This window comes from Thermobia domestica, chromosome 7, assembly GCF_964235325.1.
Source record: "Thermobia domestica chromosome 7, izTheDome1.hap1.1, whole genome shotgun sequence".
Lineage (NCBI taxonomy): Eukaryota > Metazoa > Arthropoda > Insecta > Zygentoma > Lepismatidae > Thermobia > Thermobia domestica.
Genome location: NC_137460.1, coordinates 151,911,951 through 151,939,220, shown reverse-complemented (window position 1 = coordinate 151,939,220; position 27,270 = coordinate 151,911,951). Strand labels below are relative to the sequence as shown.

The 27,270-nt window shown below is 35.6% G+C and overlaps 2 protein-coding genes across 7 annotated transcripts in view; one reads left to right on the top strand and one right to left on the bottom strand.

Moving 5' to 3' along the window:
- Positions 1 to 1,850: 1,850 nt before the first annotated feature.
- LOC145690497 (U6 snRNA-associated Sm-like protein LSm5) lies at positions 1,851 to 21,165 on the bottom strand. Its single transcript, XM_081765427.1, has 3 exons — positions 21,008 to 21,165; positions 11,836 to 12,032; positions 1,851 to 2,290 (listed from the first exon to the last, which is right to left on the bottom strand). Exons 1-3 carry the CDS (start codon positions 21,051 to 21,053, stop codon positions 2,258 to 2,260), a joined length of 276 nt encoding a protein of 91 aa, XP_081621553.1. The 5' UTR covers positions 21,054 to 21,165; the 3' UTR covers positions 1,851 to 2,257.
- Positions 21,166 to 21,170: 5 nt separating this feature from the next.
- Positions 21,171 to 27,270, top strand: part of trio (trio Rho guanine nucleotide exchange factor) — a 1,041,517-nt gene continuing 1,035,417 nt past the window's right edge. For 5 of the 6 annotated variants that reach the window (XM_081765424.1, XM_081765422.1, XM_081765425.1 and 2 more), the window contains exon 1: positions 21,171 to 21,323. The gene's annotated coding sequence lies outside the window, so the exon portion shown is untranslated. The remainder of the gene's footprint in view (positions 21,324 to 27,270) is intronic. The other variant, XM_081765421.1, reaches the window with a different exon arrangement.

The window sequence follows — 27,270 nt, the reverse complement described above, 5'->3', positions numbered from 1 at the left end:
TGTATTAAATTTTACCCGTGAAATTCTAAATTTTATTATTTTAAAGGAAATTATTTGTTTTGTGGCCTATGGATTTTATACATGTTTGAAGTTCAAATTTGGAGTTGTTCAGTGCGCGATATCCATTTGTTGACCAACCATACCCCTGCCGAATCATGTCAAGCGTCTTTGTGTACAGAATTTCACGTTCGCTCTTGTTCTAATTTGCTGTCCATGACGAAATTGCAGACATTGTAACGCACGTGGTTTGACCTATGAAATGAAATTGTTTTATTTATTTCGAAATTGTGAACTATTGATGGTGGAATCAAGCGTCCTACACTATGAACTTGGTGTGGAGATTACTGAAGGGCATGAAATGCGATAAGTGATCTGGCTACAATGTGGGCCTGAATGACTGACCTAACACAAGAGAAATTGTTGATCACCTACACTAACCTCTCCAGCACAGTGCGTGCGTACATCTTTAATAAATTTAACTTCAGTATCAAGCACATGGCCAAGAAACGAGATTCGGATTACACATAGTAAGCATTGTGCGAACTGTACCTACCTACTTGTGTTGTTTTCATTTCGTGCCGTTGCGATTGCACCTTGTAGGAATGTCAATCATTCGTATGCAGCATCTAGACTACAGATTAATGACACAGACCATAACTATTGGTTACTGCTTTTGGAGACGTCACAATGGTTGCAACAAGTGCTGCTGTTGTCATGTTCTCGTCCACAGCAGTCCTTGGGCGTCCACTGTTTTCTTTCCCATGCATAGAACTTGTTTAAATTTTTCAGTACCTCGTAGTTGCGTGTATATATATATATTTGGCTCTTTCCTAATGACGGATTGAATTTGTAGAAACCACCACTGAAGACTTAATGCCATAAGGAATTGCCTAGTAAGATGGGATTTTCCAAAGGTAAATGTCTTTCCTAACCTCCAAAGGTACACGTTCCTAAAGGAATACTGGTAGATCATAAACAACCTCATACTTGAGTTTCTGGTAAAACGGTACACCATACTTCCTCTCTCCCATTCACCTACTGTAGTATGGCCTGGACGATGATGAGTCACTCACTTCCACTCTTTTATAGAACTACATATGATAGGGTGTAACAAACATAAATGCATGGCCAAAAGTGACGAGGTGATTGCGGACATCCGAAAAAGTAAAAATGTTCCTATAAACATATGCTAACGCGTGGACGTCTAGTGCTATTTGAAAACGTAACTTTGTACAGGTTGGCAACGCTGACAACCCAATGACCTCAAATTACAATTAGTTTCTTTCTTTATGTTAGTGTAAATGTATTTGCACAGGCATAGCTCCACTTGATTATATTATTCCTGTAATATTGAACATTTTCATTCACTTTCCCATAATGAACCATTGGAGGGACTCGAGCTTTAAACCACTTGTATTTCGGAAACGAAGCGGTATCGGACCCATGTTTATAGGAACAATTATCTTGTCACTTTTGGCCATGCATTGATGTCACACCCTATATATTGTGCATATATATAGGGTGATATATGACACTACATAGTTAACTACTTGAAAAGAAAAAAAAAGTCTATACCGCTCATTTGCTGCACCAGTGACATAACTCAAAAATGCCCTTATCGAGTTAATGGCAAGAATAAAAGTCCTTTATGCATTTACTTTCTATTGCTAGAGCGAGACGTCTGAAATTACAAAATTGGCTGAGAGAAAGCAGTTTCTTTATATAAATTACTGTTGAAATTATAGCATGTCGAAACCTTTAAACTCGTCTCCAGAAAAGTTGCGATTTTTGAGTTGTCACTGTTGCAGCAAATGAGCGATATCAGGAATATTTAGAAAGAAACAATGACATCATTCAGAATAATGTATTTACGAAAAATAGAAGAATTGGAAATACATGTATTGAAAGGGTAACACGTTACCGATATTCCTATAAGGTAATTTTCTGACTATATAAGGCACTGCCTCTTTTACGAAGCAAATAATTCCATTTTACAAATTCTAATGCAACATGTGCATGTACTTTGAACATTTTGTACTTGACTCAACACTAAATAAACAACAAAATTACGATGCACATTAACATATTGGGAAGTTTTACACTTACGTTAAATAAAAATACATATTTTTTCCAGTACATGCACATTCAACACAAAAATCTTCCTCGAAGAAAAAAAAAGTTCTCATTCATATCATGCGTTCCAACTAAAACACAAGTTGTAAATAAGAACAGCAGACACAAACACATTCCTTGAATGTTAAGGGGCTGGCATATCTCCTCCCGGAACAAGCTGTAACGAAATAGATAAAAATAATTAATGCTTTTGTTTATTTTAGTATCAGATAAGGATACTATCAGTTCACTAAGTAATATTATTATGTATTAGAATATAAATTAATTAGAAAGTAAAACTTTGTGTGTTGACTCCTCATATGAAATTACGCTATTTTCGAACATATAATCCATTTTTAAGGGAAAAAAGTTCACTGGATATTGCACAGATCTTTTTAAGTGACATTTTTAGAAGCACACATACAGTAAATAATGCTTCACTAAATGTAGAACTGTCGAAGCATCTGGGAATACCTATAGCGCATATGTATCCAAACAAAAGCACATATACTATAAAACGGCAAATAAAGTGACTGTATTCAAACTAAATTTACTGTTACTAACATACATTGCTAGATCTCAAAAAAAAAAAAAAAAAAAAAAAAAAGCAAATACGGTAATAATAAATGCTGAAACATCTTCCTTCAGGAACTTTAAATAAAAAAAATCGAAAAGTTCCATTTTAAACTGAAATGAAATGAAATTTTGAATTCAGGAGCCATGGATTTTGTATGACCTGTACTTTAAAGGAAACTAATGATAAAACTAGTGGATAGAATTAATGAAACGATGTTTAAATAGAAGAAAAATGAAAGTATTCCAAGAAGCTCCACATAAACAATTATGTAAAGTACAAGCTTACATGTATTGAGGTCAAATTTACTATGGTCTATATTAGAAGCGAACATTTACCGTTATGACCTGTTTCGTTTCTTAAAGAGAAGTCAAATCAATCCAATGAATTACAATGTGATATTCTGATATTTTTTCTCTTTTCAACACTTAGCTACAGTAATGAAGATCCAACCAAGAAAACGTTCTAAATCTTGGAAAAAAACGTGTGAAACCTGGGAAAACATAAACACCAAAATGATACTCTTGAAATGAACAAACTTCTGATACTGAAGAATATTGATATGAAGAAAATGTGTCATTATTCTGCTGGAAACTGGGATCGTCATAAGAACTTACACAACAGGACATTATTTTCCTATGTCAGAGTTCTCAAGTTAATTTCAACAAAAAAAGCTTCACACAGATTGACATATCATATAAACACTAATACGATAACTCGAGTATCCTTTAGTACGATTTACATAACCATTCAAATAACTATTTATTCCAATACATTTACATTTAAATAGCTATCTAGCTTTCTCTACGGAATAGGAAGAAGAGGTGAAAAAAAAAGGAACTCTGAAGTTTTACTCTGATCAAGTTAAGGAACGAATTGACAGTTTAAAAACATGTATGAAGTTGTGTTGTGAAGAAAATATATATCACCGGGGTTACTAACGCCACAAAGAGAAGGGAGAACAATATTTTAATGCTGTCACTTTGTAACACGTGTTCAGAAGTAAATGCTATTAAATGATAACTGAGGACCTTTTATTCATGTAAGTAAAGTACTTGACAGAATTGCTACTGCCACAAAAATAAACAAAAGCACTATTGTTAAAACTGGGAAAGAAAAGTCACACAGAAGACATTCAATTTGGTCTTCGAAGCTAGGGAGGGAAAAAAAAGTACATACGAATGACAAATTCGGATAGTTTCCAAAAGGATGCCACTGGGCGACATGTTTATGCCTATTTAAAAAAATGTCTAAATTGTGCTGCCCTGGAAAAGTTCAGCTTCAAGAGTGACATGTACAAGTTCGCGTAGAATACTATTCAAAAATTTGGAGTTTCCATTTAAGAAAACAAACGAACGAAAATTCGTATGGAGAAGCCGGAAATTCCTAAATGGTAATGTAGATTTTTTCGGTATCAAAAGCTTCATTCTGATCAAATAGAGTGGCTTGATGAAATGTGGGTCAACGTTAATCACAGTATTACAGGGTGTCTACTAAATGTTCATTTTCAAATTCCAGGTTTTATCAAGGTTTTCAAGGTTTATTTTTCCTTTTTTTCCAGGTCTATTCAGTAGAGTGACATTTATTAACACGTATAAGTTAATGCAATTTTATATAGTTCTTAACAAAAACTGGTTATAATTAGAGAATGCATAATATGGCAAATGATAGTTTCTTTAAGTGACAAGATGAAAAAAAAAATGTTTAACTAAAATATCCCCTACCAGAAGACCGGTTGAGAAAAATGTGCAGTAGCTTTAAATATCCTAATGTAGGAATACTATACAAGGGTGCACCTTAATTAAACCGGCAAACTTCAGGAAATGATTCTCGGCACCCAAACAAAACCTCTTTAACTGTTCTCCAGGACGCATAGTTTCCGAGCTAAAAGGTGCCGAAAGTGTGGAAAAATGAATTTCCGATGCCTATATTTCCAAAATTATCCAAAGTAGAGAGTGCTGCTTAAAATCTCACAAAGGAAATCATATGTTCAGAACAGATAAGACTTCCTTAAAGAGATATTAAGCTGCACTCTCTACATTGGATAGGTTTGGAAATATAGGACTCGGCAGTTCATTTTTCCACACCCCTCCGGCACCTTGTAGCTCCAAAACTATGTACCATGGAGAAAAGTTAGAGGAATTTTCTTCTTGTTTCGGGCTCGAGAATCATCTCCCGAAGTTTATCCGTTTAGTTAAGGTTCAGGGTGAATAATAGTAAATTTCCGTCAAAAACATTACTTCAAATAAACTAATATTATACTAGTAGCACGTAAGTGTTGATAAACAATGACAAAAATGGCGGGAAAATAGCTTACTCACCAATAAGTTATGGGATAAAACACCACAAGAGTATTTTACTACAAGCACTCCTCTTTAAAGTACTCTTGTGGTATTTTATGGTAAGTACTGGTAGGACTTAGCGGCAAGTAAGCTATTTTCCCGCCATTTTTGTCAAACTAGTATTAATTTAGAAGTAAAAAGAAAATGATCATATATAATACAAATTTTTAACGCAAAGTAGTCCATATTGTTAAACGTTACTGCACATTCTTCTTGGATGGGGACTGGCCATCAGTTATATTTTATTTAAAAATGTATTGTAACATGAAAGTTTAAAAAACTGAAAATGTTATGGAACCACGCACATTACATTAACAAATATAGAAAACAAACTTTCACAGTGAACAGTTTTTGACATTTAACTTCTAGAGTTCAACATCCCCTTTAACTTTTTCGCCTGTTCTTCCAACGCATCTACTTCTGCTTCGGCGTCAGTTAGTATTCTTTTCTTCTTTAATTCCAACTCTTTTATTATCTTCTTAATACCCTTCTTTTCTCGAGTTGCTGTCCTCTTTTTCACCGCGGTCTTTTAGATATTCATTTCTTCTGCTTGATGCATTCCTCACATACTGGATCATACTCTTTGTGATATTCATATTACGTATGTCACCAGCAACATGCACAGCAACCAACACACTTCTCTGGACAATCAAGCACTCCTCTTGGAGGTTTTCAACAATGCACTCTTTGTTAATGGAGAAACTCCTTTCCACTGCTGCGTTGCTATGGAAAAGAACACATATCTTATGCATAAATGTTTTACACGCATTGGAGACACCTTCTTTACTTAACAGATCATGGAGAAAAACGTCTAATCTGTCATTTTTGTAACTGAAATTTGACAGTTTTCGTACTGTGTTTTGGTCTGAACAAAATTTTAAATATTCCCGTTTAACCATATCAGCATTTACAGGTGTTATTTGCTCCTTCTCGACTTATGTCTCCAGGGCGAGTGTGATACGTGATTCACGAAGGGTTTCGTTGGTCATAGTTTCTGGAGACAAGCCATTTGCGGCTCTTGTTACACTGTATTTTAAAGGACATTTTAGCATAAGTTTTTTACACAGTTCTTGCAAGAATCTTCTGCATTCTTTCTTAAAGTTCAATATATCAACATCCTTCACTCCTTTAAGTGATGTAACCACAGAAAATCCAACATCAACTAGATTAAGTGGATTAAGATGTCCTTATCAAAAACACTTATTGAGGTCAGTTTTTTTTTTTTTTTTTTTTTTTTTTTTAGCTACTTTTAAGACGACATCTTTCACGAAGCGGCTTAAACTACAAATCAACGTGTTTAGGTCATTCCATAGAAACGGTAGTAATGGACTGTCTGTCTGGTACTTAGTGAGGAATTCTTCTAGTTCTACAGATACGGACTGAAGGAACCCTAATCTAGCAGGCAACAGTACATCAGAGATGTGGGCTTTTACTTTAGAGGAGTTTGATGTTTCAGGAGGTTTTGTTTTCACTGCATCAACATAAACTTTTAAGGCAGGAATCATAGTTATGGCACGGTTGATAACTTTAGAATTCTCCACCCACCTAATAGAACAAAATTTAAGAAGGAAAACTGCTGTTTCAGATGCTGCCATGAAATATGTTCTTCTTGAAGGGAAGTCCTTGAATAAATTGTACAACGCTCTCAAAAACTCTGTCACATTCCAACCAGCTTTGGTATGCGCAGTCTTAAAAGACCCATTAACAATATGTAAAGAGCACGTTCCTGTTTCCAAAAGCTGTGGACCTTCACCATTTTCTTCATTCAGATAGGCCTTCAAATCACTCAGAAATTTCAAATTAACGTTGGGGCCATCAAGAGAAACCTGAAGTAACTTACAAAAATCGAGACCCTTGTCCTTGAAAGTATTTAAAGATGCATTTAACAAATCCTGGGCAGTAGTATGTCCGAGGAATACTGATGTTAAATAACGTGTTAAAACTTTATTTTCGTCACTGTGCCAGAAACGAAATACTAAGTCCATTTGATTTTTCTGTGGGATAGTGTTTACGCTTTCGTCGAAAGATACTGCAAAAAATTCACAATTTTGTAGTTCACGAAGTAACGTCTGTTGGAAATATGGAGCCAATCCAAAAGTGATGACATAACCTATTTTGTCTTTGTATAACTGCATATTTTTAGCGACTTCACACTCAGGAAACATTAAAGGAAACAAATCCGTTGCACTCGCTTGGCTTCTGGCCGATGCATGACGTAGCTTTGTGCAATGTCCAGATTATTTCTGCTTTTGTCACTTGATCTTTGATAAGATAACTCTTTATTACACCACTAGTTTTTGCTGGGCTTTCATTTTTCTCCTGAACAACTGGAGTAGATGATGTGCCAGTCACTGAACTGGAAGACGCTGTAGAATTTTTTGTACAGGAAGGCTCCTTGTTAACATTGCTTGAGAACTTTACGATCGAACATTGTGCATTAAGAGCTTTAACAGCTATTTGATGTTTCTTTCCTTTTTCATGAGATTTCAATGATCCAGCTCCCATATTTGAAATGTCAAAATCAGTTCTGCAGAGTTTACAACCTGCTTTAAATGGATCGTTGGACCTAATAACCCATTTCCACTGGCCTTTCCACGAGTCCTGGAATTAAGTTTTACTTTTCGCCATTTTAATGGCTGCAAAATAAAATGTTAATTGTTAGTGTGTAACAGGATTTATTGCATGACGTAAAATGTTAACGTAAATACAAAAAGTGATTCCATTAAGATGTGGGCAATTTTACTTTTTTCCGGTGATACACTTTTCGGCCACCGGGAATGGTGTTCACTGCGACATCCGCGGGCTTGGACTCCTGTTAAAAAGCTTCGGCACAGGAGTATAAGCGGAATGCTGTTCCAGACCTGTCTACTACTCTTGCTACAGAAACATGTAAACCAATGTCTTCACAAAGCAGCAAATAAGCTTGATTCATACTATGCAAATATGCAGCAACTACAAAGAAAGCTTCTAGCTTGTATGCCAGTATTCCCTCAGTGTAAGACACAAACTTAATAGATCATGAAGTTTAACTTTTTCAATTACCTTACTCTCATTATCGGAGACTAATTTATCTCTTTTTGTAGTCACTGTTATTCACAACGACGATGCCAAACAAATAAAATCTTATTCAGTCTCTTCTTGTAACCTCAACATACTTTCCAAAAACATTCACCGCCTGCACTCTGCTCACGTCTGTCTCTCCTCCACTGAGTAAGTTATTATTGGCTTTTAACTTATGCTGTAGTATATAACTTTCTTGCATTTTACAAAAATATACTTATTCCATACCAATCCCGAAAACAATATTTTAAAAACAATTTTAAAACTTCCAGGTTCCTCGTTCAATTCCAGGCTATTTCCAGGTTTTCCAGGTCCAAAAGTAAATTCCAGGCTAATTCCAGGTTTTCAAGGTTTTCCAGGTCAGTAGACACCCTGTATTAGTAAAGGGCAGACTGACGACACGCTTGACGGAACAATGGCATTGTCATTACGTAAAGGGGGAAGGATTATACTTCTCCATGCTGGTACGCCTCTGAGTTCCTTCCAAACTAATTATCTTCTGTTCACCTCTTAAAAATAATAATAATAATAAAAACATAAATATTAAAAAAAAAAGACTATAATGAAGAAATGAATCGAGCTACGTTTCTTACACGGTTTCAGGAATCTCTTCTTCCCAACTTAAGTATACCGTCCATTAATATAGTGGACAATGCTAAATACCATTCAGTGACTTTAAACAAAACTCAAACAATGGCTACAAAAAAGTGATATCATTAGTGATTAATTCAACAGAATGAGCTACTTCTAGCGAACCTTAAAAATGGAGAATTAATGGAACTTGTTCAAAAGTACAAGCCTCAGTTCTCAACCTAAGTCATGACAAGATTGCTACCGAAAAAGAGTATAAAATAGTTAGACTTCCACCTTACCACTGCCATTTTAATTCCACAGAATTCATATGAGCACAAATCAAAGGTATGCCTCGCATAGGGAAGTCAGACAAGTTAGGCAAAAGGGTATCCCCCACATTGTCGGCAGCCAACAAAGAACAACGAGTGACAGACAGCCTGTTTCTCCTTGCTCAATCGGCACCTGAATATACCCGTATTTGATCGCCTGCTCACTGATGACTGCAAGTGGGTCCTCTATGACATTCCCAAGCGTACCAGACATTGGTTGTTGCCATGTGACCATTTTCCTCACATCTCAAGACCACCTCTGTACCCATGAAAGGTTATGTTGTCTGTATGGTGGAATTGTTGGCAAGTGGTGCATTATGAGTTTCTTCCACCTGGTCAGCCAATCATTTTTGACCTCTACTCTCAGTAGTTGCAAAGAGTGCACCGTACTTTGCGGTAGGAGCTGGCACTGGTGAATCACCTATGCTGTTCCTGCACGACAACGCTAATCCACAATTGGAAAAGAGAACCCGGGAGACCCTTCATCACCTTGGTTGGGAGACACTGACGTACTATATTCACCGGACCTTGCCTCAATAGATTACCATTTATTTTATTCCCTCGACAAACACCTCTACGGGAGATTCTTCGCAAATGAGGAAGACCTGCGGAGCGCACTCACGGACTTCTTTGCGTTTACGACCGTTGAGTTCTATCACCAGGGTGTTGCATAGCTGCAGGAATGTTAGCAAAAGGTGTTGGATCCTGAGATGTTGGATTAATTCGAAACCTAAAGGTACGTACGTCCACTGTATTGCTCTTTGTTCATCACTGCTCTAGAACGGAAAGAACTTTTTTTTGGTTATCTTGTATATGTATAAAATGGAAGAGAGGGAAGTTATTGCAAATATGTGGTTTTCAATCTAAAATAGTTGAATTTCTCCAATCGCACCAGCCGTTTGGGCTTCACACTAGTAAGAAGCCCCATGTTAAATAAAATGAATCTTTTCGGTTCAGCACAATGTTCTAACGGAACGTTAGAGCATGCAAAAATTACACGAGGAACCTAGAACACCACAAATCAGTTTCTCAAGAATGCTGTGTTGTTGATACGGTGAGGACACAAGAGAACAGCCTGTTGGACGGCAACGTTGATTTTTCATTTAACATAAGGCGTTTTATCATGTGAAGTCCAAACGGCTGGTGCAACTGGAAAAAATCCACCATTTTAGATTGAAAATTACCCATTTTCAATAACTTCTCTCTCTTTCTGTTTTGTCGTTTTTTTACTCATAACGGACTTAGTCTATGGCTCCGGACTTTTGACACACCCGGTACTAAGTTCTTTGAGTATTTTACATACATCATTCTCTGCAGCAATGTATTGCACAATCATGTTCATTGAATCTAGAAGCTAATAACGAATTACAGCGTGCATTGTACAATTGATTATAATGTAAACCGCTTGAAAAACAACCTTATCAATAAATTTAAAGGTATAACTATGCTCCTTCAAATTAGTATACATCGTTTAATGTCTTATTGAATGTCGAATTTTCGCTGACAGCACTGTCAGGACTTGGGTAAGGAAAACTACTTAGTGGGAATATATTGGAATAAGGTATGCACACTAACAAATTCCATACATTCTATTCCAGTTAAAAACCTTTCCTTTCTTAAATCCTGACAGCTGTCTAATGTCTAAAAACAAACTGTACGTTTTAACTTAACTTTTCAAACAATCTAAATAGTCTGGAGGAGTAAATCGAGTACCTTTTGAATTTCCTAAACAAATTGATTATATTCATAAGGAACACCAGTACTTTTTTCAAGGATAATACTGAATACTACTTCTATCTGGCATAATAAACAGCACGTCTGAGTTCTACTTTATTTCTTGGACGAATTTTGGACAATAGAATAGATTACGGATGTGGTCTATCTTCCCATTTCTCTGATCATTTTGTCTTATTTGAATTTTTCCCCTTCTAACAATTTTTCTTTTTTTGCTGATTTTGTGGATTATGGAAATGGGTAATACTTTGTATGAGTATATGAGGCAGAAAACATAAAGAAGAAAAAATGCCCAATAATCGTATTACCTTCATCCATATATACGATCAATAAGTGACTATGATTATGACTTAATAACTTTCGAACCACGCCACCGATCTCGATCAAATTTTCAACATAGGTGAGGTTCGGACCTATGATGGCTTTTATCATTTCACTTTGACAGTGCAACTCAGGGGACGGGAAAATATATATATCTAAATGATCGATATTAGTGTCGAATCCATAGTTTTCTGGGTCGCTAAGATGAACAGTGACACTTCCCATGCCGTTTAAATCCAGATTCAGTCCCCACTGCCCTTTATGTCCAAAATGAAACGTTGAGTTGACTTTGAGTTTGTCCCTTTCAGCAGCGAGGCTATATGAGACGGAACCTACTGATTAACGTGGAACCCGCACCAAATGAGCTCCCGCAGGGAATCGAACCAGGGCCTTCCATGCCAAACACAAAATGAAACGTATTCTACCCGTGCGGAAAACGAGCAATCTGATAGTGTCTTCTCAAAATTGGAATCCTAACCTTCCCTTACAATTAGACTTAGCAGCGGCAGTCAGTCAGTTACTTATTCCTCACTCAACCAATTAATTTGTTTAAGTAATAATTAGGATACTCACTCACAAGTATCTTAGACGTAGTCCTGATGTACTCAGTGATATTCACTCTATAGCTTCAATCAGCACTTACTAATTTACAAATTCTAGGATTCAGTAAACACAGAGAGGTATATCCCCCGTTTCTTCGAAACTTTTTTCCAAGTCTATATTCAAAATATACTAATTATGTGAATAAAAGAGCGTTTTAATATGACTGTACATAACATCATATACTTACCATTGTTATATTGTTGCCATTAAGCAGAATTTGGTCCAACTTTGTGATACGCCTTCCTTCTGGCGTCGATTCATATTCCGTAACGTCTTCTAATAACATATTGACGAAGTCATCAAATCCAAGTAACGTCCCCACAATCTCCTTATCATTTTTCATTATTATATGGATACGTGATCCAATGCACTTGTCTACAAGTTCTGTAAGTGAAAAATACAACTATACAACTCGTATTTAGATGGTGCAAGAGTAATGGCATTATTTAAGGAGATAAATTAACACATGTTTATAATAATATAAAAATAATTATTTCACTTACCATAATCACTGCGTCTGAAATTAAATGTACTAAACGGGTTTGGTAATCATAATTACTTTCATGAATAGATTAGGTTCACTTCTATGAAACTGTTGTCGCTTCTCGAATGTCATCTTGTGCTTTCGTGTGCGCATTGCTAAAGAATTAATAAGGTCAGAAAAAAGAGAAACTGACAATATGAATGTTTGCACTCTTTACATGAAAGTCTGATTGGTGTTAAACTTGACTTGAAAAATTTCTTTATGTGGAGACTTATACAATGAAAATTACCTCGTAATATTATTATTTTATGCGTTAACATATGTTTGTGAATTAAACTTGGTTGCTTAAACACTGCTTTGACTAAACAGGGATCCCCCGTTTCTTCGAAACTTTTTTCCAAGTCTATATTCAAAATATACTAATTATGTGAATAAAAGAGCGTTTTAATATGACTGTACATAACATCATATACTTACCATTGATACCATTGATTGATAAGTGTACACTTACATTTGCGTGATAAACCATTACTCTGCAACACTGCTAATGAATACATATTCCCAGTTTGCTAGACTGGAGAAAACAGTTCTTTATTAGTTTGTATTGCCGGTCTCATCAGGACTGTTGAACTTCAGGACAGTAACCAAATTCTAACAATTTGACTTCAGGTTCGAAATCATCTTCATTATGTAAAGTGTGATTAGTTCCCAATTCGTGAAAAGAATAAATTTTAATTTTAGTGTGATCTGTATGTCAATTTTTGTGTAAAATTTCTGGAAATGAAATATTTAAGCTTTACGTCCCACGGTTATCTGTGTGGGTTAAAGGAGACGCTGATGATGAGAAATGAATGAAATGGTGGAATGAAGAAAGTGGAACGAAACAGGGACACCACGCACTAGATGTGAACACTCTACCTCTGAGCCTCACATGTAAAATTTCTGAATAAGTATATTATTTTCCATTGCGTATCCAGACTCCTCTTGTCCAGAGTGGAAACTGGGTTCTTCCCTGTGATGAGATATGACTCATATACATTACTTTCAATAAATGATGTAGATCCGTCTAAAACTGACCACTTTAATACTAATACTGTGTCTGGATGAATTATTAAGTTTTGAAAGCTCTGACCCTAGCGGCACAATCATTTCTTGAATTCCTACCGTATTAATTAATTCTTGTTTCTATATTCTTTTTCATCGTTTTAATGTAACATTCAGAACACTAACAATTTGCCTGGTATATTACCCCATGAATTTACTTATCAACAAAAATATTTGTATCTAGGTCTTTTCGAAATTCATCAAAGATTTTATGGATATGTTGAGACCTGTCTTTGTGCTATTTTCTGTAACTTGAATTTAGGCTGGGCCACAAAGACAAATGTATTTCTTACATTAAACGGTTTTGTTTGAAATATTATTGTTATTAATGTTACAAACTTGAATTCTTAACTTCTTCTGTTACATGTTAAGTGAACTTAATCCACCGATGAATATAACAGTGATTACCGAAACCATTTAGTAATGTAATTTCAGACTCAATAAAGATGGTAAGTGAATAACCTATTTTTACACTCATCACGATATTAACTGTAATACATAAAGATCTAAGTACAGATAAAATCTCGTTCAAGAATTGATAAATCACCTTTGGAATTAACACCATGATCCAGAGAATCTACAGTTAACGTAAGTACGTTTACGAATAATATATAATCAATAATAATACCCCATATTTGCAAGGGCGCAGAACTTAACTGAATCTGCAACAAAAAGAAAGGGAAAAATAGAAGTGACACAAGCCACTTATGGCACAAGACACAAGTGACACAATACATTAAAAAATTATCAACGATAATTAGAAAATTGTTCCTATGAACGGAATTTATAATTTCTTTATTTCAGTTTCAACTCTGCTTTCCTACACTATTTATTTATCTTATTCCAACTAATGGGATTGGTTTTAACGTAGCACTGTGTGAACGTTCCTGTTCACAGAAGGATTTGGATGACGTCACGACCTCACCTCGACCACATGGATAACAAGAGGATGGCTAGCTGGAGGTCAGCGTGCCTAACGCGAGACGCAGCCTGAGAGTGAGTTGACCGACAGCAAGAAAAACGAATGACAAGGCTTCTCACTCTCATTGGGGGAAGATCACTTATTCAAAGTACAGCTCTTGCGACCAACAACCGATTCGACGGAAACAGCTTTTCCAAGGAAAGCATAAAGGAACCAGTGACCTGCGTTGGAATCTTTAAGAAGGTATCTGCAGAACAAGGTGAAGGAAGAACAAACCACGTTTCATCACATGAGATGACTTTCGCCGTAGAACTTCAAGAGACTTCTAGCAAGTGAAGCTACTTCGAAAGCTAAGTACAACTTTTTCTAGGAAATACTGAACGAAACTTTGAGAATTATTTCCACCTTTTAAGTTTCATTCATAATATTCTAGCACCCTCATTTCATTTTGCAATCCGTCCTAATTAATAATTAGTCAGTCAGTAAATGTAAGCTTGTTAGGCGGATTTTTAGCTTTAATTCTTGTTGTCAACTTAGCTGAAATAAAGAATTAACATACCCAAACAATCATCTTGTTTGATTATTAATACAGTGTGCTGTTTGTCTTTGCTGCCGCTTCACGGCCCTTGTTTCTATGTTCACCACCTCTCTCAATATTGCGTGTAACTGCTGTTGCCACCGGAACCGACAATAAACTCGTTTTATTGTTCAGAGTTTGTGTTTCCCCGATTTTATTTATTGAATTTAATTATTTCTCTCAATTAATCAAAACGGCGTGCACAACTGACCTGTTTACATGCAATGTGTCCGGAGATGAGCGCTCTCCCACTGAGACATCATGATCCCCAACAGAAACAAAACAATTTACTAATATAACAGACTAGAATAGAAACAGAGAATATTATTGAACGTTCAGAGCAGGCACCTCCAGAATCTTGCTCTCCAGCTAAGAGTGGCTGAGCGAATTTGCTCAGGCAACGTGCCAGACGTCATGAACAAAGAAAAGATCACAAGGTCAGTGTTCGAGTGGAGCTGATTCCCCAAATGCAGTTTATTCGGGCCGGACGCAAAACAGTTACAGTAAAATAAATAAGCGCGTGGAGAAGGAAAGCAGCATATGCAAAGTTCCACCCATCCCACCTTCATTCAACCCCTCTTCGAAGGATTTGTACTTTTTTTCGTAAAATACAATAATAGCATTAAATTTACTTTAACTGGTTGCTTAAAGAACTTTAACATCAAGCAACATCACTGATCTTATCATGCAAATGAGTATATTAAGTTTGAAGAACAAGATACAACCTAGGTTGCAGAAAAAAAAAGTAAGTTGACAAATGTAAGGAACTGCTATTATTATTATTATAAATCATAATTATGGCCTTTAAATCTACTCTGATAGCTGAAGGATAAGCAATAACATGGTAGTACGTTATACAATTTCCGAATTTACTTTCAATGTACACAATTGTGTTTTCTCAAAGAGTAGTCCCTGAACTACAGGTGATGCACAATGCGGGTCCGGGTGAACGATGCGGAACACAGTAATACATCCAGAAGATGTCTAAAATATATGTTAATTAACTTTATTTTGCTCGAAATAGTGATTAAATGTTTATTTTTATAGTAGGTAAAGAATGATTATTTTACTTAAGAAAGAAAATAATAAAACAGTATTATATACTATTTGATTACTTTACGTTTATGAAACTATTTTCGAGAAATTATTTTTGTGTCTACGTACTTACAAAAGTTAAAGTTACATATTTAAAAACAATAGAATATCTAATGTTAAATCAGGGATGCAAATAACCACTCACCCGGGGCGAGTGGTTCTTTGGTGCGGACGAGTATTTAATATCAGTATTATTTATTTCAAATTGTAAAGACTGGGATGTGGGATGGTAGCTTTTTTCTTGGGATAGTAAAATTTTGTTGCTTATTGCATTCCTGTGTTAAATACCTTAAGTTCCACCATTGAATGCTAAATTAAAATATATATTCTTTTTCCTCTTTAAATAGCCTCATGCTAAGTGAAGACCTGCGGTCGGGTATTCAATAAGGCTTCCAGAATTCGATTCCCGGTGGGGAACTTTTTTTTTTTTTTTTTAAATTCTACCATCGTTCCAATGCGGCTCTAAGATTTTACAATCCTCTGGTACCGGCGAAACAAATGCTCAATTAGTACTTAAAAGTATATCTTCGTACTTCAACTTTCTTCACATAATTTGTTTTGACAATACCGGAGGATAGTACGATCTGGATATTTAGATATCGAGTGCAAATTAGTTTCTGTGTAATTGCTTGATCCGCTTGCGAAAATCTCACAGTTTTTAAGCCCGGGAGTTCTAAAACGTGGTATTTCGTATTTTTGACGGTTTATAACTCTGAAAGGAGGCGTTTTTCAACCCACGTATGTTTATTAGAACTCTTTTCTTTCATTTGATATTAGAAATCATCTTCTAATATATTAACAAGTATGTAAAGATCAGTACAACGTATTTTTATCAAGAGTCCTTCGTGAGTGAGTCGGCAGACGTATCGCATTTGTGGCCAATCAATCCCGGTTTCGAGTTCAAATGGAGGACAATTTCTCTCGGATGTAAGACGAGAAGCGGTTTGAGTTCCGCTTTAAGCTTATGTGACCACTTCCAGCATAACCCGGTAGTTGCATAATAACACTAAGGCAAAACAAACTTATTTCTGTCCATATGTAATATAAATACATAGAACAAATTATTAAATAAATAATAAATAAAAAACGGGTTTAAACAAAAAAAGTTTTTTTGTTGTTTTTTTCAATAAAAACCATGGTTTTTGCCAAACCTGCTTAGTGGTATCCTATGCCACAAGAGTTTTATACACTGATGAAATTTGAAGTTTCTAACTTAAGCGGTTTGGCCTGAGCGAAACCAGTTAGTCACTCATTCACTCTGGACTTTTTCTTTTACACACATATGCATTGGAAAAATCTTGTGTAAGGATCGGTTTCGACTATCTTAGGTTACATGATGTTATGTCCCCATAACCAGTACAAAATCTACCGGTTTTAGTGCTGCTACAAACAAGCAGCTCGGTATATCATTTAGTTTTATTCTTGCTTTCATATTTCTTTACTATATCATTTTATTTCCTTTCTCATTTACTTTTTAAGAATAATTGCTTTTAAAATTATGTAAATGCAATTTTCCTTCCACATTCTTGATAGTAATACCACATTTTTTTTTTTTTTTATTCTATATTATATTGGCTGTCGGTATTTTCCACAGTTTCCACTGTTATGAATTAGCTACTACCGTAATAGCGGTTCATATAAGTAATATTCTCATGCACTTTATGTTGGCGCATACGATATCCCACGTGAAACATTTCAAGTTCACTCCACACTAGAAATAATTGCTTAAAAATACTGTTTTTTCACTGATTATCTCGTAGTGACTTCTACACTTTATTTTCTCGGCGCCTGCAGTTCATCTACTTCATAAGCAAAATGCCTTTGATTTACTTACAATTAAAAGGATTACTCCTAAGAAAAAATTGCACTAATCTGCGTTAGGCTAGGTGGTTATTACATGTTAGCATTGCACTTATTCTGGTTACGACAGGGCCTGTAAGACTGGGTCCGTAAAAAGTAGGCATGCATAAACATATACCAAGACAAGGTGCAAAACACGCAGCAATCCACAATATGCTAGGTAGTCACTACATGCTAGCATTGCATAATTTCTGGTTCTGAGCACGGCGAAGCGAGAGGGCCTGTAGGAATTTGTCCGTAGGAAGAGGCACGTTAGTGTGGGCGCGTATGCGCATAAAGCAAGAGAAGTGCGCAATACTCACAACAACCTGTGCTAGGTAGTCTCAACAAGCTAGCTTCACATTACAATTACATAATAATAAACTACCCTTTTAATGCTGTTTTTATGTTTACAGGTGACTTCCATTTTGTCCAACTATATATATAAGTTTCTCAAAAATTACTAATTTTTTTTCTGAATTAACACATATTATCTCATTTTTTACTCGGGTTCGATTCCTGGCGGGAGATTATGTGGTTCGGATTCCACGTTAATCAGTAGGTCTACATCTCGCATGGTCTCGCTACTGAAAGAGATGTTAAACTCAACTCAACTATTCTTAATCTGCATCCACATTTTCACTGTATTCGTTATTATGTAATGTTCAATTTCTTCTTATAATCTACATAAATTATCAAATCCATGCACGCTTATAGTAGCTCTACTATTTTTTGTTTCGTATCAGTGCAGATTATTAGCAGTAATATTAAAAAACCATATTTCATTGTTTTCTTGCTTTAAATGATTTTCTGGTCTGTTTCTACCCTGGCACATGTGCAAATAAATGCGTACGAACTACGAAGTGATAATATGGGTGCAAACTGAAATATGCGACAGACGTATGTCATAAACACTGTGTAAAAAACACAAACCAAGTTGTGCAAGGTGACCACTACAACCGACAATCCTATCTAACAGAGTCAGATCTAAGCAGGTGTGTTCGCAGGAAGCACATGCGTCAGCAACAGAGAGTATGTGCATAAACGGTGATAAAGAAAAAAATGTTAAGTGGTGGCGCGTAGGTCCAGGAATATGGAATCTAACCGGAACTAAATTAAATTTATCTACCGTATCCTAAACCTTAACATGTGGCACCTACTCTGCAGCACGAAGCCAAAATAATTAAAGTTGCGGTAACAGTTTAGAAATGGGAAGCCAAAAACAGGATGATATACAGGGTATCGTGAAAATGGTGATACCCTGATATCGTGATAATTGATATACAGGAAGTGACGTGATAATGGTGACTAGAGTAGCAATTGATGTTTGATTAAAATGTGATGACAATTTTAACTAATTTAGTGCTAGATTAATGAATTGTAAACAAATTAAATTGAAAGCATTTATGACCATATGTAAGTCATGGCGGGCTCTTGTGTATCATACGACATTTCTATCTTGAACTTTATAGTGGCTTAGGTGTGAAAAGAAAGTGAACTATTGAATTTTCTTGAAAGACACGGATTACTGAAGCTACGTACTGATTGTGGTAAATGTAATAAGTGAAAAATTACAAAGCGCGAAAGTACATACACGTATTTCGTAACCTACCTACCCTAAGCTAAGGTAGTTTAACGTACTTAACCATAAAACGACCGAATGTGAGTATAACTCGCAAAAAAAGCAGATGAAAGTGAAACCTATCCTACTCTAATTTAACGTATTGAATTACAAAACGACCGAATGTGAGTAGGAAATCGCAAAAAAGTAGGTGAAAAAGTTGACCTCTCATCGTTAAACAAAGGCCGAAATTGGATAAACTAACATAGGTTACAGTAATTGTAATCGTTTCTCACTTGTAACTATATTTGTACACATAAAATACAGGTGTCTTACATAACGCAGAAACATTTCGCAGGTGGAAACTGTGGTACGTTACACAGTGGTCTTTGATATTCGCTCATTCATTTTAACCTAGTAGAGCCCTTGTAATGGTTTCACATTTGTAAACATTTTTTTTTTTTTTTTTTACATTGTAAAAAAACTGATGCGTAGGGCCCTGGATCAGAGTAAATTTATGGTGCACATCATATTCGTGGGTTTTCTAGGAGTAATCCCGTTTCTTCCTATATTTTCATTTTATCGGTTATTGCAACATCAATCACTTGCCTTAATTATCGTCTGCCTTGGCCTAAACGTTATATTCGTCGGACGTTAAACTGAAATACTTAATTTTACATTGTGAAAAAAAAAAAAAAAAAAAAAAAAAAATCATCCGACAGCGGAATTTAATACCGTACACAACTTCTTTTATATTCACTCACTCATTTTAACAGCAAAATGTCCATATTCCGTTAAGGGGGTCCAAAACTAACCTAACCTAATATAACGTTATATTATGTAATCAAACAAAAATCAATGGAAAGAAGTGGAGGAATTGCAAAGTTCGTGTGGAAGAAATTACTGGACCCCCTTAACGGAACATTCGCCCAGCAAAATTATCATTCTCATGACGGACTGTTCTTAATCAATATCTTAAGTGTTTGCGGGTTAACATTACAATGCTTGCTCCAGTTGGTATCCTTACACAGAGAAGAGAAATTACAATCTATTAATTTTAACAAAATGGGTCCAAATCTCCCTAACACTAACGCTCCCTACTTACCCATGCGTTACGCTACCCCTCCCCGCCCTATCCTTTTAAAGCGGTTCTACTTATCGATGTGCAGCTGAAGCTTGTATTGTAAAATTTACCGGTGTTTGCTAAAGTAAACATGTGCATAATTACTGTACTATATACGTGTTATACAGTAAAAGTCGCTATGGATCAAAACGATAGAATAGGAAGTCAATGTTCGGTTAAGGGGTCCAGTGTCTTTGACACCACTTCTTTCTATTGATTTTCGTTTGATTGCATGATATGTTATATTAGGTTCTATTAGGTTAGGTTAGATTAAGAGGTCCAGTGTAGTTTTGGACCTCCTTAACGGAACATGGACCGGAATGGGGTACCAGCACTAATTGCCCTTGTACTATAAATATTTACATTTTTTAGTACAAAGAAAAACTGTCATTTATACACACACATATACCAGCCTTATAACTAAAGTTTAGTAGATAAAATATCTTCCCATCATATCGTAGTTCGCAAGTCTTAATATATTTTAAATGTCTTTCAAACTGTGATTTCAAAGCAAAAGCATTTGCTTCAACACAGTTCTATTTGCTTATAATGATAACTTCTCATTAATTCAAACAACTTAAAGACATTTCAGTATCTATGAGCTTATAGACACCATAAATAAGCACATAAATTTATCTGTACGATATACTTTACCTAAAGGAAGCAATGTAGACGGATTTGTTGTCACTGATGTGGCCATTTTTGTCAGAATGTAGAAAATGTGCTTTTTGTAGTAAACTATTGGGTGGTCTGAACCACGTGACTGCAGAGATTACCCAATAATAATAACTAGTTACTGGCGTACACAGTCGATGTCAATATGGCGTTGTTGTTGGTAGTGTGATACCGTGTTAGTGTTGTGTTTTGACGTATAACACATGATTGCGGTGAAGTATTATTATGAGTGGTGGGGGAGTTATTCAAAGTGTTAAAGTAAGTGTTTCTGGTACTGGAGTTAATTTTAAATTCGGTGAGTAAAATTTTCTGTTTGCATGAGTTCAGTTGACACTCAAACGAGCATTCATACATGGGTGTTCTTTGGTTCATTCTGTCATTTCGTCTGAATTTTTATGACTAATGCGCTTGATAATTTTTTAATGATGTAGGCAGCGGGGATACCAAGAGTTGAGTATCTCTGTGTCCACATGCTTGTTTTAAAACGAATTTTGACGGTAATTTTCCAAATAAACACACAAAAAGATTGCCGTTTATAGCTCTCTACTGCAGGTTTATTGGGAGTGGACTACTATTTGTCTAACATGTTACTCGTAACATAGAGTAAGAGAACTAGACTCGTAGACATGAAGATTTAAAAATAAAATAAAAGAAATAAATGAAAATTCACAATTTCCCGTAGCACTTTCGGTATGTTCTGTGTTACGACACAGCGGCTTAATTGATAAAAAGTACCGATAAAACTGTTTTGACATTACGATTTGTATATTTGACGGTCATATGCAAGGACGTACGCAGGGGGTGGGTCCTGGGGGTCCGGACCCTCCCCGAAATTTCGACTTTTGCATAAATTTAGCCTAACTTTAGGGGCAATTTTAGGAATTTTAATTTAAAATACCCTCATATTGAGTTAAGACCCCTCCCGAAATAAATTCCTGCATACGCTACTGGTCATATGTGTGTGGAGCTCTATCCTATTAGTAACAAAAGAAGCATTATGTGTTACGCATTTATGTTCTCAGAACATAAGCATGTATGTTAAGGAAAACTAATTCCGAGAAAGCCAGAAAAATGGGTTGGAAGTTTAATAGGAGATTCCCGCTATTGTTAATTAAAAGTGAGTCGGCCTGCTCCACTATTAATCGAAAAGCAATTTGGTTATATTTAACACTTTATGACTAGTAATACCGTAGCTGGTAATAACTTTTAAGAGAAGGTAAACGTTATATGATACGTAATTAAAAGAATAATATCATGTATATCTGGACAACGGACATTGTGTTTTTAGGGATGGAATATTTACGGGGTCCTTATATCTTCGTATCCTTCCGTAGTTGCAGGCTTGGTAGTTACAAATACGGATAAATTCCGCTTTTGTGGGGCCTGACTTTTTTATTATTTATTTATTTATTTTTTGAAAAATTGACACTTTGCTACATATAGCCTGAGTTTGGTTAGGTTAGGTGTTTCACGGGAAGTTTATAGGCCTACTTATCTTCACGGTTTATATAGATCGTTAATGACTTTTTTTTTTTTTTTCCTAGTTTTATCCCTCACCCGGCAACGTACATACACACTTTCCATACACACATTGCATTTCTATTCTCTTCATTTCACAGATTACTCACACATTAATCACCCTTCCGTAACAACTCATTTGTTTTGTAAACATTCTGTATTATACCTATCTTTGGTTCCTCGAATACAAATTAACCCATGCTGATGCTATTTAATGATTACTATGCTGATCTTAAGAAGGACAGGATGTTCAGTATTTGCCATTTTTCTGTTAGATAAATCTTCGTTGGTAACTCATTCTTCGAATGTTCCGGTAATGTAATTTAAAGAGTGATGCAGTATATATCCATTCTTTCTCACGTTGTACTGATCTTGTACAGTTCAACTAAAGACGGTCGGTAGCTAATTGACTGGATTATATAAAAAAATATGGTTTCTTTTAAACGGAAATAAATTGCCCCGTTTTTCGAGATTATTTAAGCAATATATTTCGTTAGTTCATGATATTTTGAGTTATGTGAATAATTATATTGTAAGTGACATTTGACAGAGGAACGGGATGGAGTGCACGTATTCCGAAAGTGCGCAACACTTCACTGCAAATTAGGAAGAAAGATTTTGGCGAGGGATATGTTGGTTCAATGTTTTTTAAAGTTCGTTTGCAGCACTGAGGCTATATCAGAAGGGGATAATATTTCAAGTGGGATCCGAAAAGAAAGCATGATTGGTTTAGTCGGGGGATTTTGCCCGCAAACCATGTCGAGTTCGGCTTGTAGCAGTCGTTGAATATAGTTAGACGAAGAGTGGTATTTGGCACTCAGTATAGGGCCTATATCATATTTGCTGATACTATGAACTCATTTACCGTTCAAACAAATACATTTTGCTGTTCATAAATGTTTCCTGTGACGTGTTTGGTGTTTTATTTCATAGTATTGCTTTACAAGACTTAAATGGATTATTATTATTACTGGAAATGATGAGAAAGTGCATTTTTTTCCTTATCCCCTCCGAACCATGTTGAGTGATAGTTAGAGTATATACTGTTATACATTCTACGGATTTTTGTCCTTTCATAAAATTTTGAATCTGGAAGTAAAAGCAAAGAAATGGAAGTGCCTCGGAACCGTAACACAGCAAATTATGGATGCTTTAAAATATTAAATAATACTTTTGATAAAGTAGATACTTTCAAATATCTAGGATCAATATTAACAGACGAAAATCATATTAAAGAAGAAATTAAATGTCGAGTAAAAGTAGGGAATTCATGTTATTATTCAGTTCAAATTCTCTTGTTGTTGCAAGTTCTGTCGAGGAATTTGAAGCTTAAAATACATAATACGATAATCATGCCTGTTGTTCTGTATGGTCGCGAAACATCGTCGCTTACTCTGAGAGAACAACATAAACTGAAAGTATTTGAGAACAAGATCCTGAGACGAATATTCGGACCCAAAAGGAACATGAATGGGGAATGGCGGAAACTTCATAACGATGAACTACATAATTTATACGGTTTACCAAACATTGTTAGGATCATCAAGTCTAGGATGCTTAGGTGCGCAGGTCATGTAGCTAGAATTGAAGAAAGTAGAAACGCTTTCAAAGTCTTGGCTGGAAGACTAATCGGAAAACGACCATTAGGAAGACCTAGGCGCAGATGGGTATCGTTTTCTCTCTCACACTTCCTCATTCCTTTCGAATAATAGTCAGATTCACACATTAATAATAATAATAATAATAATAATAATAATAATAATAATGTACCTAAATGCTGAAGGAAATTAAGATTTTACACAGTTTCAAAACATGTATAGTTAAAGATTTATTTTATTTTATTTTTTTTAAAGATAGCACTGTTAGATGATGTGTATTATTTAATTTTTCCAATGTGTACCTAATCTGTTATTGCCATCTAGTTTGGCTGATTACATTTTCGGCTATTGACATACCACCAAATTGAAATGGAATGAAATCTGTTAGTTTTACTCTAACTTTATGCCGGCTAGTCTAAAGGAGACGATGATGATGAGAAATGAATGCAATGGTGGAAATGAATAAAGTGGGAGGAAACTGGAGGGCCCTGAGAAAACCAACGAATACGGTGCTTGTCCATCATAAAGCCCATTTGGCGCGAGCTGAGATCGGACCAGGGACTTTACACACCAGAGGAGAACGTTCTATCAATGAGCATCGCCCCCCCCCCTTAGATATTTGATCTTAGATATAACTGAAATCATTCGAAAGAATTTCATTAAGAGATGAGTTTGTGTGGCATAGACAAAGGATAATAAAAATTTGGGAACACCAATGGCCTGTCACTGAATTCTTCAGCCCATTGTTAATACAGTACAAGTAGATTGAAAGTTACAGTAGGCAAGTGGACGAAAATGGAATGAATCTTCGATGATTGGAATTGAGTAAACGCTTAGCATGCGAAATGCGCACGAGCATAGGTTAAAATATCGCGATTAATTAAGTTCTAATTGTTTATATCTATGTTTTTTTTTTTTTTTTGTGTGTGTGTGTGTGCCAAACTAAATTTTGTTTGTGCCGGTAACACAAATATTAATATACTCAAATCTAAATATGGTTACGGCCAGTTAATGGTAGTATGCTTTATGTGGATTGGCGGTAAAGTTTGTTAAATATTGCACTGTCCTAACAGTTAAACAGGAACATTTGTATATAGTTTATGAACTGTATTCATATTGCTTAGTTACTATATTATATTGTGTTTGACATGAAACAGGTATTTATGGATTTTATAAAAGTAATCACAGCTTTATAACATCTAATGCGACCCTTTTCTTAGTGATAAATGTTCGTGTTCAGCATTATCACAATCCAATTTCAAATAAAGCGAACGTAGCGGAGCGGCGATTGTTAACTTTTAGGAGTTAACGTTAGTGAATTGAATTGAAAAGAAAGAAAGAAAGAAAGCGTATCTACTTTGGGTTATAATGGTCTTTAGTTAGATTAGTAATAGTTGTGTGAGAATAAATGGTTAACTAGAAATTCTCTCAGTGGACGGAACAAAATTAAAGAAAATCTCGGAGGTGCACTTAACGCAACTATCTTAAAACAAACCAAAAGAAAAGAATCGATAGGAGACGATGAATCGTAGGAAACAGAATGAAGACAACTAGAGGAGTGTAAGCAGGTGAGATCTCGTAACTTGTTATCGAAAATTTTCGGCCCTGGTCAAGGGTAACAGCCAAGAGTTACCGAAATTTTGGGTGATAAAAAAAAAAAAATGTATTAATCTCAAGTTTTAATTTGATTTATTATTATTATACATAAATACACAAGCATGTAAAGAAACACTATGCGTTCCAAGAATATATTCCATCCCCACTCTGATTTCTCTACTAAAACGGGAAGTTGGGGAATCTACCAATTCCGGCTTCAATATTTATTGAGAAGATATCAGTCATATAAACAAAACTCCTTCATGTGATGTACATGTGACACTGCTACTTGTTGATGTTTTATTCATTTTTTGATAAATACGGAGTTTCTCTTTGAATAAGAAAAAGGGAGAATATGGACTCTGACTTCATTACACAAAGATTTACACATATTCCTGTCCGTGCTTTTGTGTATCTCTTCCTTTCTTCAATAGCTTATGAGATTTCGAAAACTAAAGTTTTTTTTTTTGTTTTTCACAGGACGGTGGGAAAGGTTTCGATACTAGACCATCATCTCATAAAATAAAAATATTGAGCAGATAAAGAATACCAGCAGAAAACAAATTTTAAATATTTGATTAAATAAATAAGAAATTTTAAAGTATTTCGTAAGTTCCCTGTCGTGTTAGACAACATGTATCTTATTAAATTGCGTGCTAGAGATGTAAACTTAAACATATTCATTTGTTATGGTAATAAATTTGAAGGAGACGACAATATCGCCTATAGGGTTACGCACGAGTCGAGTCGAGATTTAAGTCTGTCCCGACTCGACTCGAATTTGAGACGAGTTAAAATATACGCACACATCAGCCAGAACATTATGACTACCTACCTATTTGTCAGTATGTCCACCTTTGGCGCGGATACGCGTCTTGGCATGGACGCAGTGACCCTTGGTAGGTCACTGGAGAGAGTTGGCACCACATGTGCACATACACCTAATTCCCATAAATTCCGGGTAGGGGGCGATGCGCTGTGACGTCACGTTCAATCACATTACAGATGTGTTCGATTGGGTTCAGATCCGGCGAGTTGGGGGACCAGCACATCACTTGGAACTCGCCCCTGTGTTCCTCGAACAACATTACACTCCTGGCCTTGTGACATGCCCGATGACAGAACTTTCTTTGTCTTTCTGCGATGAGATTTAGTACTTTAAAAAATATCCGCAGAAGAAACACTTGTAATTGTTAAAATTACGCTTTACGCGACGTAAAAACAATTCAAACTATATTTATGTAAGTCGTCCGTGCATTTAAGACATCTACACATAGCAGGCATATATTTACTCTTTTCTGTTGTATTTTTTTTCCTCTAGCAATTTTTCTGCACAGGCGCGGCAAATTTTCTGCGATTATATCGCAGATCGCAGTATGTTCTGCTATGGGGGTGAAACGGTGCATTATCTTGTCGAAAAATGCCACTACCATTGGAAAACATGGTCGTACGTAGCCTTCTCTCGATAGATTAACTATTAAGTTTATGCATTCTGTACCTTCCTAAAGTAATAAATGCTAGAATTGGTTT

Coding starts and splice junctions, on each gene's coding strand:
- LOC145690497 (XM_081765427.1), bottom strand. CDS start 21,053: ATGGCCACATCAGTGACAACAAATCCGTCTACATTGCTTCCTTTAG. Junction 12,033..21,007: donor GTCTACATTGCTTCCTTTAG/GTAAAGTATATC, acceptor TTTCACTTACAG/AACTTGTAGACAAGTGCATT. Junction 2,291..11,835: donor ATGGCAACAATATAACAATG/GTAAGTATATGA, acceptor ATTTCGTTACAG/CTTGTTCCGGGAGGAGATAT.